The following is a 15,953-nucleotide window of genomic DNA, read 5'->3' on the forward strand; positions in this document are numbered from 1 at the left end:
GCGAGATACATTTGTGATTGTGAATAACGATTTGAGGTTGGTCATGCGTACACACGTTTCTTAAAGCGAGTAATCTCGAGATAAACAAAACAGACTTTGCTCGGGGGAAATTATCCCTGTCTTTTTCCAAAGCATTTTTTAAGCAATTTAATACTATTCATATGTGTAGTGTACATCCGACTGGAGGTTTATATTGTTCTCAGAAATTCACAGCCACTTTGAATGATGATAAAAAAAAGTTAATTATCCCTTTAACAAATATGGTAAAGCCTTACAACACGGAAATGCTGTCTAAACGTACTAGTGGTGATGGCTTTATATCGAAGATTAGGGTTTTATCAAATCTCTGTCGTATTGTCTGGGCTTTTTAGTGTTACTTCAACGGGCAAGATATAGTCATTTGCCCCGGGCGGCAATCATTCACGCACAAGACTTCCGTGCCAAATTTAATTACTATTGAAATCGATTAAAAGCATTCTTAGGTGAGGAGCATTATAGGCAAAGAACGTTGTATATGCTGGGAAATTGCATGATGTACTCGGTCTCGAGGAAGCGCAGTGTCAGCCATAAGCAGGGAGGTCCTTGAAGAAGGACGACACGAAACGAGGAGGCATACGCGTAGGTCCATCAATCTGAAGCCCAGACCCATCTTCGACGTGCCTCTATAGTGTCAAGCGGCGTTCTGTTGTTCGCGGAATTTTCCCAATAATCCCGATCGATCTGCCATTATGGCCGCCGTTTCCTAGGATGTGACGTCAAACGACCACGTGACCAGAAATTGTTATCGATTGCGCGCCATCACCGCGCGAAGGCAAGCGAATATTTTATTAGGTGCTTTTTGCCAAGAACGACCAGGTCGGGGATTCAAGCAGGGGAAAGGAACATCAGATATTGAAGTAGAAACATCGAAAACAACACCTGAAGATTGTTGCTGGAAACAGAAAAGGAGAAACCGGAATTGAGGGCGTACTGTTTGAAATGGTTAATTTTCAGTCATGGAGAACTAGACGATTTCTGGGAATATTGGTAACATTGGCTCTAGTCCTTCCCGAGCTGGTCGTATGTAAGGAGATAGAAGTGCTTACTAACTCCTGGTTAGTGGAGCTTGAGGCCCCTGGAGGAGCAAGGGTCGCCAGAGATGTAGCAAAGAGAACAGGATTTACCTATGTGTCTCCGGTAGGTAACTGTGGTTCCAGGGAATTTCTTTTTTAGTCCCTTGGCCATCGCGATGGTCACTGATGGGTATTGTGGTCGATGAGGGTTTGCACGGCCAACAGTGCCCATTCAAAGCTTGTCGTAGCTTGGTTGATACGCGCAGGCGTATATCTACCATTCCTGTTATTTCAGAAATCGTGATCTACAAATGTGTAAAAATGATTAAATAGGTTTATTTCATGATGTCAACAAACTTCAAACCTAATCTATGAGGAACCGATTTACCTTCATATTGATATTGTTTGGATGACATTTTAGTGTATTTTTGCATCATGATATTTGTGTTGTCAAATCGTCATTTTCTCTTGAATAATAGAAAATATAGATGTCAGGATCGAACATCTTGCTTATATATTATTCACTAAGCTTCAGCGTTTCATCTCAGCAATTGCGAGCTCGTTTTGACAACGTCACACATAGCGCCCATAGAACCCATTGGCGTAGGTAACAAAGGGGTGTCATAACTGGTGATAATCAATTATATAGTTGTCATGGAAACGAAACCGTTTGACAATTAGCACTTACAGATATTGTGTTCCAGGTACGTCATCAGGCGCAATCGTCAGTTTCGATTATGGCACTATATTCGACGGCCATCTGTTCTTATTGATGTTTTCACACTTAGGGACCGGCTGTATAAACCTACATTAGCATCAAACACGGCATGTCTTAACTAACAGTAAATACACATCGCAGAAAACGTGACGTTGACAGTGCTTTCGTCTCTCGCAGACATTTTTCCACCAAGTCAATCAGAACTTCTTCCCAACTCTCATGAACCAATCTTAGTGATCATAGGGATTTCGTTTTCTTGTAAATAATGTGAACCGGTGTTTTCTTGTGATGTACATGAGCTTGGAATATGAAATAATAGCAGACTTCTGAATGAAATAATCAAACCATTGTAGATATTTATCTATTAATCTGTAGGCACTTCAGACAACTTTATATTTTTAATAATAATCAAACATATAACAATAGTCAATAGCGGGAGACCTAGTTTAACGAGGACGTGAGGTGAGATGGGGTTAACGTTAACGCCGCGTTAGACATTATTGCAGTTATATTGCATCGTGTTAATACCAGTACTAGTCCGGTTTAATAGTGCTGGAAAACTGAAATTACACACAGCAGTTAAACATAGATTCCATACTCAGACACTGTATACTGACTCCGAGCAGGTCAGTCCTTGTTTTATCCAGGTCTTTCGAAAGGCAGTGAGACAGGATAGGCATACACACAACGTCAGAGCCATGTTTCCTGATAAATGCATAGTAATATTATAGACCCTTAAATCGGTTCAGTTAGTGTTTAATATAAAACCGGTGTCAGCACCCTTCAGAAAACTAGAAACAATCCATTTTACCTAAACTGTCGGGAAAAGAAAGTAAATATTATCATTACGTTACTAATCTGAAAACAATCACCGAAACACTGAAAAAGTAAGTCCAAAACGCAAGTATGATACCCGCGTCAAATTCATCGCCATCGAATAATAAGTTCATGTTTCTTTCATTTTAGCCACAATCAAACATGGGTGTATTCTTTACTTTAGCCCGGCAGTATAGCATATTATCCTATTCCCACATTTAATTACGTTAAACTGTTATTAAAAAGTATCGAACTATGCATTAATTGATGACCCTCTTAATAGAGATTGAAGTTTCTTTGTCTATTCCCGTTTTATATGCATTTAACACGTCTAAGGGATTTGTCATATTATATTTTAAAGCCTATACTTAGTATACTATCATTCATAACAATACGTGGTGTGTCCATGGATTTGTTAGCTTAAACGTCTTTGTCGGTCAGCTTGTTGCTACCATGTGTAGCAGTGTCGATCACCTAATATATATCATACAGTGAACCCCGTTTTTCCATTTTCTAGAATTCCCAATAAATACTTCCACTAGAATAACCAACGAATTAACTATTGCAATAGAGCATTTACTAAACATTCGGGTAACAGTTCAGCGTGTTACATTGTGAACAAAAACAAATGAATTTCATCAGAAAATTAATACAGCATGTGATTTCTAAAACTGACTGTTTATAAGAAAATATATTATCAGCTGCTCTTAGCTTTATTCTTTGTATATAAGTAAGCGTTCAGGGCAGCGATCATTCCAATCCCAGTTTGTTTCCGCATAAGCGGGTTCCAGATTAACGAGGTTCCACTGTCGTTTCAATGGGATATCAGGTGCAACGGCCTTGCTAGCTTCTTACATTTAAATATATATGATGCAATGTCGGGTGTTGGGTGCGTCACGTCTCATAACAGTATCTGTATCGTTTATGTACTACAGTTGTGCGTGTGTAATGAGATATCCACCATGTATGAGGGTATTATCATATATACACCTGTAAACAGATGCCGTGATAAGATATCAATTTAATCCCAAGATAAGTACAGAGAAGAAAAAGCGTTCCTACACAAACGAAGTCACATTATATTTCTTTTTTACAAAAGTTAAAAATATTCTCTCTCTCAGTCTCAAACAGGACAGCAATGAATAACATATATGTTTCTTTCTTTAACTGGCAAAACAAAAGTAATTTTTTAATTTCTGTTTTATCAACGATCGAAATATTCTTGTTTCACTTTTAAATAAAAGATTAGATTATCGACATAATGTTATTGCCCACTTTGACATTGTAAATTCAAATTTCTCTTTTGGTCAAATTCAAAATATTTCTATTATATACCCATAGGAAAGCTTAAATTGTTACATCAACTCTTCACGACATTTTGGCTATTACATTCTAGATACACATTTCAATGTATCGCTTCACTATCTACCAATGTGAATTATTAGTTTTCATTGGCATCAACCCTTTTGAGATATTATTGACTTTTCTTTTAAGAGGTTTCACCATATTGACACCATATTCTACTAATAATTGGTTATCTCAGTCAGTTCCCTCAGATCTATTCAGTGGTAGGTATCCTGACATGAGCGACTTTCACATATCTCCCCTCAGCAGCCGGCTGTTCACATATCTCCCCTCAGCAGCCGGCTGTTCACATCTCCCTTCAACAGTACGCTTTTTACATTTCTCCTACCAGTAGTTTGATATTCACATTTCTACCGTCAACAGGTTATTCACATTTCTCCCGTCAGCTGTACGTTGTTCAGATTTTCCTATTAGGTGTAGGCTATTCACATTTCTCCCGTCAGCTGTACGTTGTTCAGATGTTCCTATTAGTTGTAGGCTATTCACATTTCTCCCGTCAGCTGTACGTTGTTCAGATTTTCCTATTAGGTGTAGGCTGTTCACATTTCTCCCGTCAGCTGTACGTTGTTCAGATGTTCCTATTAGTTGTAGGCTATTCACATTTCTCCCGTCAGCTGTACGTTGTTCATATGTTCCTATTAGTTGTAGGCTATTCACATTTCTCCCGTCAGCTGTACGTTGTTCAGATTTTCCTATTAGGTGTAGGCTGTTCACATATCTCCCATCAACAGTACGCTATTCACATTTCTCCTACAAGCAGTTTGATATTCACATTTCTCCCGTCAGCAGGCTATTCACATTTCTCCCGTCAGCTGTACGTTGTTCGGATTTTCCTATTTGTTATAGGCTATTCACATTTCTCCCGTCAGCTGTACGTTGTTCAGATGTTCCTGTAAGTTGTAGGCTATTCACATTTCTCCCGTCAGCTGTACGTTGTTCAGATGTTCCTGTTAGTTGTAGGCTATTCACGTTTCTCCCGTCAGCTATACGTTTTTCAGATTTTCCTATTAGTTATAGGCTATTCACATTTCTCCCGTCAGCTGTACGTTGTTCAGATTTTCCTATTAGTTGTAGGCTATTCACATTTCTCCCGTCAGCTGTACGTTGTTCAGATTTTCCTATTAGTTGTAGGCTATTCACATTTCTTCCGTCAGCTGTACATTGTTCAGCTTTTCCGATTAGTTATAGGCTATTCACATTTCTCCCGTCAGATGTAGGTGTTAACAAGCACAAACATTTTCATGTACTCTCTAAAAGTGTAAATCAATATGTAAGAAAAAAATAAGCTTTTAAGTCTGAAGTTCCATTACCTTGTATCCTTTTACCGTAGTAAACATTCATCTATTAATAATTCTACATATTCAAACACCACGTCAAATATACGATATGCTAAAATGAAATAGGAAATTAACGATTCGCATACTCGAAAATGCGTTTAAGTTCATATTTCCATGTAAATAAAAACTGTCAAATTACACAACCACGGCAATTATTATGTAACATTTTGAGATGAAAACTAGCTTGATTTGTTGCCAGGCAACCGCTGTGTATATGCTATTATGTATGGGCAGATATGATTAGCCCTTTGTCTCCAACGGCCACTATGTAAATATGACGTTTGTCTGTCAACTACTTGTTATGCACAAACAGGCCATACCCTCAACGGACAAACACAGTAAATTGCCCGCTATTACCACGGAGTCTGGAATATCGCTATCCTTGTGTTTATCCCAAGCCTTGTTGCCAAACACTTGGGCCATTGAAGGATGGCGATGCTGTTTGACGATCTTATGATTTCATATCCTACATTGTATATTCCGCTATGCATACTTAATACTTAATACTTAATCCCTTGGACACGCCAGAAATCTATGATTGTGGGTTCGAATCCCGGTTCGCCCAAATTATGTTTCTAAGTTTGTCAGCACCATACCCGTGCTCGTGGGTTTCACCGAAGTGGTAAATGTCTGATACCTGCATCACTTCGGGCTTTCATCCCACATTAAGCTGACACGCCGTGATGTAACTGGAATACTGTTAAAAGCGGCGTTAAACCCAACTCACTCACTCACTCACTCACCTTAATACAAGATGTCAGCGGTTGGACTGTTTATTTATCTATTTGGTTCTTTTTAATGGCGTTCTGGTTCATTTGTTTTTCATTCGTTCGTTCAATGTTTTATTTCGATTCATGTTTCTTCATATTGTTAAAGGGGCGGTCGGGTAGTCTTGTGGTTAAAGCGTTCGCTCGTCACGCCGAAGACCCGCGTTCGATTCCCGACACGGGTACAATGTGTGAATCCCATTTCTGGTGTCCCCCGCCGTGATATTGGTGGAATATTGCTAAAAGCCGCGTAAAACCATACTCACTCACTCTTCCATTGATTTTCGATCATATTTCAAATGATTAAGAGTAATAAAACTTATTTAGATCTTACTTGAAATGTTGGTTGACATCACTAAGAACTAATTCAGTGGTTACAGTGTCGTGAGCAGAGTTTCCTGTGCCGTTCCTGTTCGGAAAGTGCAACAACCATTACAGTGTTAAACCAACCACCCTCAACTCGTGAAGTGTCTGTTTTCTTAGATATCTCATAATATATTCATCACACAATTGTTATATATTGATACACAACCTAAAATAGCCTAACAAGGCTAAAATTGACACAAAAATTCCCTATTATGATTTTATGATGTCGTTTTCACTCTGAACATTACCGGGTTTTTGTTCGTCGTTATCGCACCAGAAGACATCAAAAGTAAAGATAAAAATATAGAATTTTTTGTTGAATGTTGACGTAGTGTATATAAATAGTTCAACGATGATGGTATGGTTCGATTTAGCTGGAATATTAATTAAAAGCGCTAAAAACGTGTCTAAACCATGCTTCATATGCTTGGGTGAAATCACTGTCCATCGAGGAAATTGTAGTTGCTACCTACCAATGTATGGTTTGGCATCAGCAGAGCTAACTCCCTGTGAGTTATATCACGGCGTGTCAGTTTGAAGGCAGGAAATTTGATGCAGGTCTTAGGCGTTTAGAGACCGACCATTTGTTATACTGGGGGGCTGGGGGGCTGGGGTTGGGGGTTGGGACAGCTTGGATATCTTTTAAGAAAAACTCCTTGCAACAATGTAAATATGTGGCAGGCAATTCTTTTTTTCAACAGCCTGAAGTATCGATAAAATCACAGCACCACCCCACCCTACCACACAACACCTCACCAGCCACAGCCCAAAAAACAAGACATTATCCAACAACCAAGAGCAGGTGAAAATTCATTGTTACGAAATAACACCAAACGTAATCGGGTCACTATCTAAATTGCCACTGAATCAATACCATCCTATTGACTATATCCATTCAAATTATATACAATTACAGTAACAAAGATAACCATGTACAAGCATGTGTTCCTACCATTGCATTGGCGTACAGGGATGTGATGTTTTCTATTTATAACCACCTTGTAATTAACTTGTTTCTATATTAAAGTCACCAGTGCTAATCCCGTCGACAACGTAGGTGTAACCTCCTCCATTGCAGCCTCTGGCGGCCACCTGCTTCCTCTTACAGCGTTAGATCAGTACTGATAACGCTATGTTTAGTCCAAGACTATTGACATCCCTGCGGCTGGTGTTCACTTGAGGAGTGTCATCTAGTCATTGATAATACACGTCGGTAGCTTTTAATTAGATGGTAGTCGATATTCCACACCCACAGCGAATTAGCTATCATATTCATATTTTGATATTGATTTGGGGCATATACCCCGCTCACAGTGGATATTGTGACACCTAATGGAAAGCATCCATGTACAATGGTAAAAAAAAGGAGTATTTTGTAACTGGTGTAATAAAACTTTCATGCATCCTGTTTGATAATGTGTGAAAATCTGGAAAACTACTGGGATAATTGCTATCATTATCAAAAGAATGGTCTAATATACTGAAAATCAGTGTCCAACTGCGACGTGGCTAAAACATTTTACAAGTTTGGGCAACTTTGGAGATATAAATTGCGAAACAATTTTGCTAGGGCACTACTGGCAGTAGCCAAGCGGGATCAGTAGCCATATCTGTGCTTGTAGACCTCAGTGGCTTGAAAGCTTTTCCACAAATTAAAACAGATGGATTTGGCCGAAATATGTTCGAATGGTTACCGTGTTTCGTTTTGACGCCGGGTGTACATCTGACTGCACTTCGTAACGTTATGACAGGACAGGCCGACTGTCAACAACGTCTGACTGTGGCCGTGACGTCTCATAGATTAGGGTTAGAGTAGCTTCCCTTTGATAAAGGGCAGCTACTCTGTCGGACAGACCGATGGATTGCCGCGAAAGTCAAGTAAATTCAATTTGTGTTGGCAACTGTTGTGTTGCATATATGTAGTTACTCCACCGTATGAAAAACTGGTTACAGTTGAAACTATATCGGCTTCTGTCACTGTCCGACACATCACTTACCCTGTGACGTAATATATATTAATGCGCACATTCCAGGAAAACTTGCAATGTTTAGGTAATGTTTGTGAGGGATGGGAAGTGATTTTCGGGCACAGAATTTAAGAATGACATTATATGATAAAGGCTCGCACAATGCAGTGTTTATTCCTAATACAGTATATTCTCCACCCCCAAACACACTCGCGTTATAACCTCTTTATATGTGCCAGACATATCAGTATGTGCCAGAAATACATATATGTACCAGACATATCAGTATGTACCAGAAATACATATATGTACCAGACATATCAATATGTGACAGAAATACATATATGTACCAGAAATACATATATGTACCAGACATATCAGTATGTGTCAGAAATACATATATGTACCAGACATATCAGTATGTGTCAGAAATACATATATGTACCAGACATATCAGTATGTACCAGAAATACATATATGTACCAGACATATCAATATGTGCCAGAAATACATATATGTACCAGACATATCAATATGTGACAGAAATACATATATGTACCAGACATATCAATATGTACCAGAAATACATATATGTACCAGACACATCAATATGTGCCAGAAATACATATATGTACCAGACATATCAATATGTGCCAGAAATACATATATGTACCAGACATATCAATATGTGACAGAAATACATATATGTACCAGACATATTAATATGTACCAGAAATACATATATGTACCAGACATATCAATATGTGCCAGAAATACATATATGTACCAGACATATCAGTATGTGCCAGAAATACATATATGTACCAGACATATCAATATGTGACAGAAATACATATATGTACCAGACATATCAGTATGTGCCAGAAATACATATATGTACCAGAAATACATATATGTACCAGACATATCAGTATGTGTCAGAAATACATATATGTACCAGACATATCAGTATGTGCCAGAAATACATATATGTACCAGACATATCAGTATGTGCCAGAAATACATATATGTACCAGACATATCAGTATGTGCCAGGAATACATATATGTACCAGACATATCAATATGTGCCAGAAATAAATATATGTACCAGACATATCAGTATGTGTCAGAAATACATATATGTACCAGACATATCAGTATGTGTCAGAAATACATATATGTACCAGACATATCAGTATGTGCCAGTAATACATATATGTACCAGACATATCAATATGTGCCAGAAATACATATATGTACCAGACATATCAGTATGTGCCAGGAATACATATATGTACCAGACATATCAGTATGTGCCAGAAATAAATATATGTACCAGACATATCAGTATGTGTCAGAAATAAATATATGTACCAGACATATCAATATGTGCCAGAAATACATATATGTACCAGACATATCAGTATGTGTCAGAAATACATATATGTACCAGACATATCAGTATGTGCCAGAAATACATATATGTACCAATCATATCAGTATGTGCCAGGAATACATATATGTACCAGACATATCAGTATGTGCCAGGAATACATATATGTACCAGACATATCAGTATGTGCCAGAAATAAATATATGTACCAGACATATCAGTATGTGCCAGAAATACATATATGTACCAGACATATCAATATGTGCCAGAAATACATATATGTACCAGACATATCAGTATGTGTCAGAAATACATATATGTGACAGACATTCGACTATGTGTCAGAAATTCGGATATATAACAGAGATACACATATGAAACAGATACGAATAGGTGTCAAAGATACGAATATGTATTAGCGATACGAATATGTGGCAGAAATATGAGTGAGTGTGTAAGTATTGTTTTACGCCGCTTTAAGCAATATTCCAGCAATATCATTGCGGGGGACACCAGAAATGGGCTTCACACATTGTACCCATCTGGGGAATCGAACCCGGGTCTTCGGCGTGACGAGCGAACGCTTTAACCACAAGGCTGCCCCGACTGAGATATGAATAAGTGTCAGGTACGACCGTGTGACAGGATATGAATACTTGACAGATACGAATATGTGACAGATAAGAATGTATGACAGGGATGTGAATGTGTTACAGATACGAATCTGTGACAGACCTCCGAATACCCCCAAAACTGAAGAATACCCATGGACCACGCATAGACTCGTTAGTCCAGCCAAAATATTACTTCACAATTCCAGTCTGGTTCGGCAAGGGGGGAAACTGAACTTTTAAAGTCAGGTAACTCCTTACCGCGGGAAGATGTACACTACAATGCAACTCGTCTCTCTTTGTGACCGGTTCTTAATGTCCTCAGCGACTTAACCAATCGAAGATAGCAGAAACAGGCAGTTGTATAATACAATTACCTCGACCGGAGATGTTGTAATTGAGATCTGAGTGGTGGCATTCCTTCAGCTGAAACTTAGTCACGTCGAACAGCAAGTCTATTACACATCATCATCCCCAACCACGTCCGCGCGGGGGCGACTCTATATAGCTATGGTGTCCAGTTCATCGATGCTTGGATAGCGTGCGTTGTCGTACATTCAGCCACAGACTGCATATGTTTATAGCATTTTGAAGGAAAGGTCAGAATGTATATCCGTCATATGGTACTGAACATCAAATCCGTGCTTCACCAGACCTTGCAGGGTAACCTCAGAGCAGATTTGACGTAACAGGATAGCTGATGATGAGCCTAACCAGCCTGACTGTGCCAGGATCACCCAAACCCAAACTTTGCGGCATTTTCAATAATAATAATAATAATAATAATACTACTACTAATAATAATAATCGATTACGAGAACCTAGAGTGAAGGGTAAGTCATGCCTTAAAAAGACGTTTGTCGGGTATGTAGAGGCCAACAGCCTTGACCGTGACTCGACATTCTGACTACTAATTAATTACTGGCTAATAAAAGGTCACCAAGTTTAATCTGCGAATGTGTATACATGTGTTATAAAGTGTTCTAGTGTGTGTTACAGTGTAAAAATATACTTTGTCTCCAATAAATACCCCCGTACCCTGCACCTTACATATTTCTGAAACCTCTTTATTCGAAACCATTATAGATGTCATATTTTTATCCACTGACTTCTACAGTCATCTGTATCCTAGCAACTATGTATCCGTTTAGCCTGTGACATGTAAAAACATATGCGTTAAAGCTTTGCTGAAGTATAAACTATTCCAGCTTATCAAATGACGAGACAACATTTCAACATGTCCAAACATTTGTACATATACGTGTGTCGGAATAATAGAACAGCCTAATATATTTTTTATATACATATCTTATGTTGATGTGGACATATTTGACGATAAAGTAAATGTATAAAAATGTATAAAAATTGCATATTATTTATAGCTATTGATTTCACATTCAATCCAACATTAGATATGATTCTTCATTATCGTGATTCAGATGATATGGGATTAGCTGGTTTTATCTGAGCTCTGTTTATTTGAGCTCATTTTAAATCTTATCTCCCGTGGTTTTAGTAATCGAATCAATGGCTTTGAGGAGAAATTAGTTTTGGAGTTTAACAGTCTTCTGTATCATTAGCATCTTAAACGTCTTTATAACAGCCCTCTGTGCAGGTTAATTATACCAGCTCTCTATACCATTTCTTTATACCAGCTCTCTAAACCATACCAGCCGTCTAAACAGTTTCTTGATACTAGCTCTCTATAAAGTTTTATTATACCAGCTCTCCATACATTTCTTTATACTAGCTCTCTATAAAGTTTTATTATACCAGCTCTCTATACAGTTTCTTTATACTAGCTCTATACAGTTTTATTATACTAGCTCTCTGTAAAGTTTCTCTATACCAGCTCTCTATACAGTTTCTTTATACTAGCTCTCTATACAGTTTCATTATACCAGCTCTCTATACAGTTTCTTTATACTACCTCTCTATACAGTTTCATTATACCAGTTCTCTATACAGTTTCTTTATACTAGCTCTCTATAGTTTCATTATACCAGTTCTCTGTACAATTTCCTTATACTAGATCTCTATACAGTTTCTTTATGCTAGGTCTCTATACAGTTTCTTTATGCTAGCTCTCTATACAGCTTCTTTATACTAGCTCTCTATACAGTTTCATTATACTACCTCTCTATACAGTTTCATTATACCAGTTCTCTATACAGTTTCTTTATACTAGCTCTCTATACAGTTTCATTATACCAGTTCTCTGTACATTTTCCTTATACTAGTTCTCTATACAGTTTCTTTATACTAGCTCTCTATGCAGTTTCATTATACTACCTCTCTTTACAGTTTCATTATACTAGCTCTCTATACAGTTTCATTATACTACCTTTCTATACAGTTTCATTAAACTAGCTCTCTATACAGTGTCATTAAACTAGCTCTTTATACAGTTTCATTATACAAGCTCTTTATACAGGTTCATTATACTACCTCTCTATACAGTTTCATAAAACTAGCTCTTTATACAGTTTCATAAAACTAGCTCTTTATACAGGTTCATTATACTACCTCTCTATACAGTTTCATTAAACTAGCTCTTTATACAGTTTCATTATACTACCTCTCTATACAGTTTCATTATACTACCTCTCTATACAGTTTCATAAAACTAGCTCTTTATACAGTTTCATTATACTAGCTCTTTATACAGTTCCATTATACTACCTCTCTATACAGTTTCTTTATACTACCTCTCTATACAGTTTCATTATACTACCTCTCTATACAGTTTCATTACACTAGCTCTCTATACAGTTTCATTATACTAGCTCTCTATACAGTTTCATTATACTACCTCTCTATAAAGTTTCATTATACTACCTCTCTATACAGTTTCATTATACTACCTCTTTATACAGTTCCATTATACTACCTCTCTATACAGTTTCTTTATACTACCTCTCTATACAGGTTCATTATACTACCTCTCTATACAGTTTCATTACACTAGCTCTCTATACAGTTTCATTATACTAACTCTCTATACAGTTTCATTATACTACCTCTCTATACAGTTTCATTATACTACCTCTCTATACAGTTTCATTATACTAGCTCTTTATACAGTTCCATTATACTACCTCTCTATACAGTTTCTTTATACTACCTCTCTATACAGTTTCATTATACTAGCTCTCTATACAGTTTCATTAAACTAGCTCTTTATACAGTTTCATTATACTAACTCTCTATACAGTTTCATTAAACTAGCTCTTTATACAGTTTCATTATACTACCTCTCTATACAGTTTCATTATACCAGCTCTCTAAGTTTCTTTAAACCAGCTCAATAACAGTTTCGTCATACTAGCTCTTTATACAGTTTCTTTAAACCAGCTCTCTATACAGTTTCATTATACTACCTCTCTCTCTACAGGTTCATAAAACCAGCTCTCTATACAGTTTCACTATACCAGCTCTCTATACAGTTTCATTATACCAGCTCTCTATACAGGTTCGTTATACTAGCTCTCTATACAGTTTCATTATACTAACTCTCTATACAGGTTCATTATACTAGCTCTATATACAGGTCATCTTGGCTGATACAGGAACCACGCCTAACTCGAACTATTGATAACTCGATTTATTTTCGATGATCCGTATGATGACTTTGAGTTGAAGAAATTTCACAACTATATTATCAGTAGGCTCTAAAGGTTACAAACCTATAACTGAAGTACAAATCAAACCTGTCCTTTAATGATGGCAGTGCTTCTGTTCGCCAAGGGATCAACCGAAGTTTCAAATGATAATAATTCGGGAGAACCTACTAAAAGCAGAAACGTCGATGCGCTGAAACGTTAATCAATATTCCTGAAATATCCAACCGCCCAGCTGCTTGTCACAACTGATCATATTGCACTCGTCTACTGCGTTAAATAGGTTAAATATGTATGCGCGTAGAAGATATTTGTCCTATTTCATATTGTAAGAATGGATACTTTAATAAAGTGCACTTTAATTTAATGGTGAATGAGATCTTGGCATGTTTCAGACTTACCTCTCAGTCAGATGTCAATTCCTAAAGTTTCAGACTTACTTCTCAGTCAGATGTCAATTCCTGAGTTTCAGACTTACTTCTCAGTCAGATGTCAATTCCTGAGTTTCAGACTTGCTTCTCAGTCAGATGTCAATTCCTGAGTTTCAGACTTACTTCTCAGTCAGATGTCAATTCCTGAGTTTCAGACTTACTTCTCAGTCAGATGTCAATTCCTGAGTTTCAGACTTACTTCTCAGTCAGATGTCAGTTCCTGAGTTTCAGACTTACTTCTCAGTCAGATGTCAATTCCTGAGTTTCAGACTTACTTCTCAGTCAGATGTCAATTCCTGAGTTTCAGACTTACTTCTCAGTCAGATGTCAATTCCTGAGTTTCAGACTTACTTCTCAGTCAGATGTCAATTCCTGAGTTTCAGACTTACTTCTCAGTCAGATGTCAATTCCTGAGTTTCAGACTTACTTCACGGTCCGATGTCAATTCCTGAGTTTCAGATTTACTTCTTAGTCAGATGTCAATTCAAACACTTGGCAAAATGTATGAGTGGCGGGTGTTACCGGTACGGTAGGATATGCTTACCCTGTTTCATATAACTTTCACCGCTGTTTTGCCTTCTGCCCAATGGAATTTGTTTTTTTGCGGATGATCGTTACTGATTATTATCTGGCATGACATTTTATATTTCTAAGACTCCAGATTGATACATAACATTCCCACAACATCAAGCGCCGTCTGTTATGTTAACAGGACCGGGCATTATACATCGCCTGTTCACATCACGGGGCAGTAACTGTGACGAATTGAGTGGGAAAGTGTGGTGATCGGATGAGTGCGCTGTTCCTTCCTCGTGTAATTCATCAATTATTTACATGGTACATATTCCAGACGCTCAACGTGACCCAGAAACGCATCAAAGATCCAAATGAATATTCCATCTGCAATCCAGTCAGTACCTCTCGGGCATTGTCATTGTGGCTGTAGTCGTTCACACAAAAGCTGTAGTTGGAGAGGTTGCAGCAGCATCAGTAGAAGTAGTAGAGACTACAACAGTCACTTAACATTTGGTATTAGCAGATGCAGAAATGGTTTTGATAGCTGTATAAATAATAGTAAGGTAGAAATCGCACTTTTTTATGTGGTACAGTTTTTATGTCAGTAGTAATAGTAGTGACAGAAGTGATATATGTAGTGGCAAGACTAGCGTCAGAATAGCATTTATAGTGAATGTAAAGTTGCTGCAGTATAAGGGGTAGAAGTAGCTGTTGTAGGAGCAGAATTAAAAGTAGTAGCATAGTAGTAGTTATAGTAGAAGTAGCAGCAAAAGTAACAGATCTAGTCGTAGTAGCAGCAATAGTAACATATCTAGTAGAAGTAGCTGCAATAGTAACAGATCTAGTAGAGGTAGCAGCAAAAGTAACAGATCTAGTAGAAGTAGCAGCAATAGTAACAGATCTAGTAGATGTAGCAGCAATAGTAACAGATCTAGTAGAGGTAGCAGCAATAGTAACAGATCTAGTAGAGGTAGTAGCAAAAGTAACAGATC

General features: G+C 37.6%; 1 protein-coding gene across 1 annotated transcript in view; it reads left to right on the plus strand.

Moving 5' to 3' along the window:
* Positions 1-722: 722 nt before the first annotated feature.
* Positions 723-15,953, plus strand: part of LOC139442108 (neuroendocrine convertase 2-like) — a 55,468-nt gene continuing 40,237 nt past the window's right edge. Inside the window, exon 1 of the mRNA XM_071222909.1 lies at positions 723-1,176. Coding sequence (XP_071079010.1) covers positions 979-1,176 — 198 coding nt within the window. The 5' untranslated portion in view covers positions 723-978. The remainder of the gene's footprint in view (positions 1,177-15,953) is intronic.

Source organism: Haliotis cracherodii, unplaced genomic scaffold (assembly GCF_022045235.1).
Source record: "Haliotis cracherodii isolate W230 unplaced genomic scaffold, xgHalCrac1.p SCAF_5, whole genome shotgun sequence".
NCBI classification, from domain to species: Eukaryota; Metazoa; Mollusca; class Gastropoda; order Lepetellida; family Haliotidae; genus Haliotis; species Haliotis cracherodii.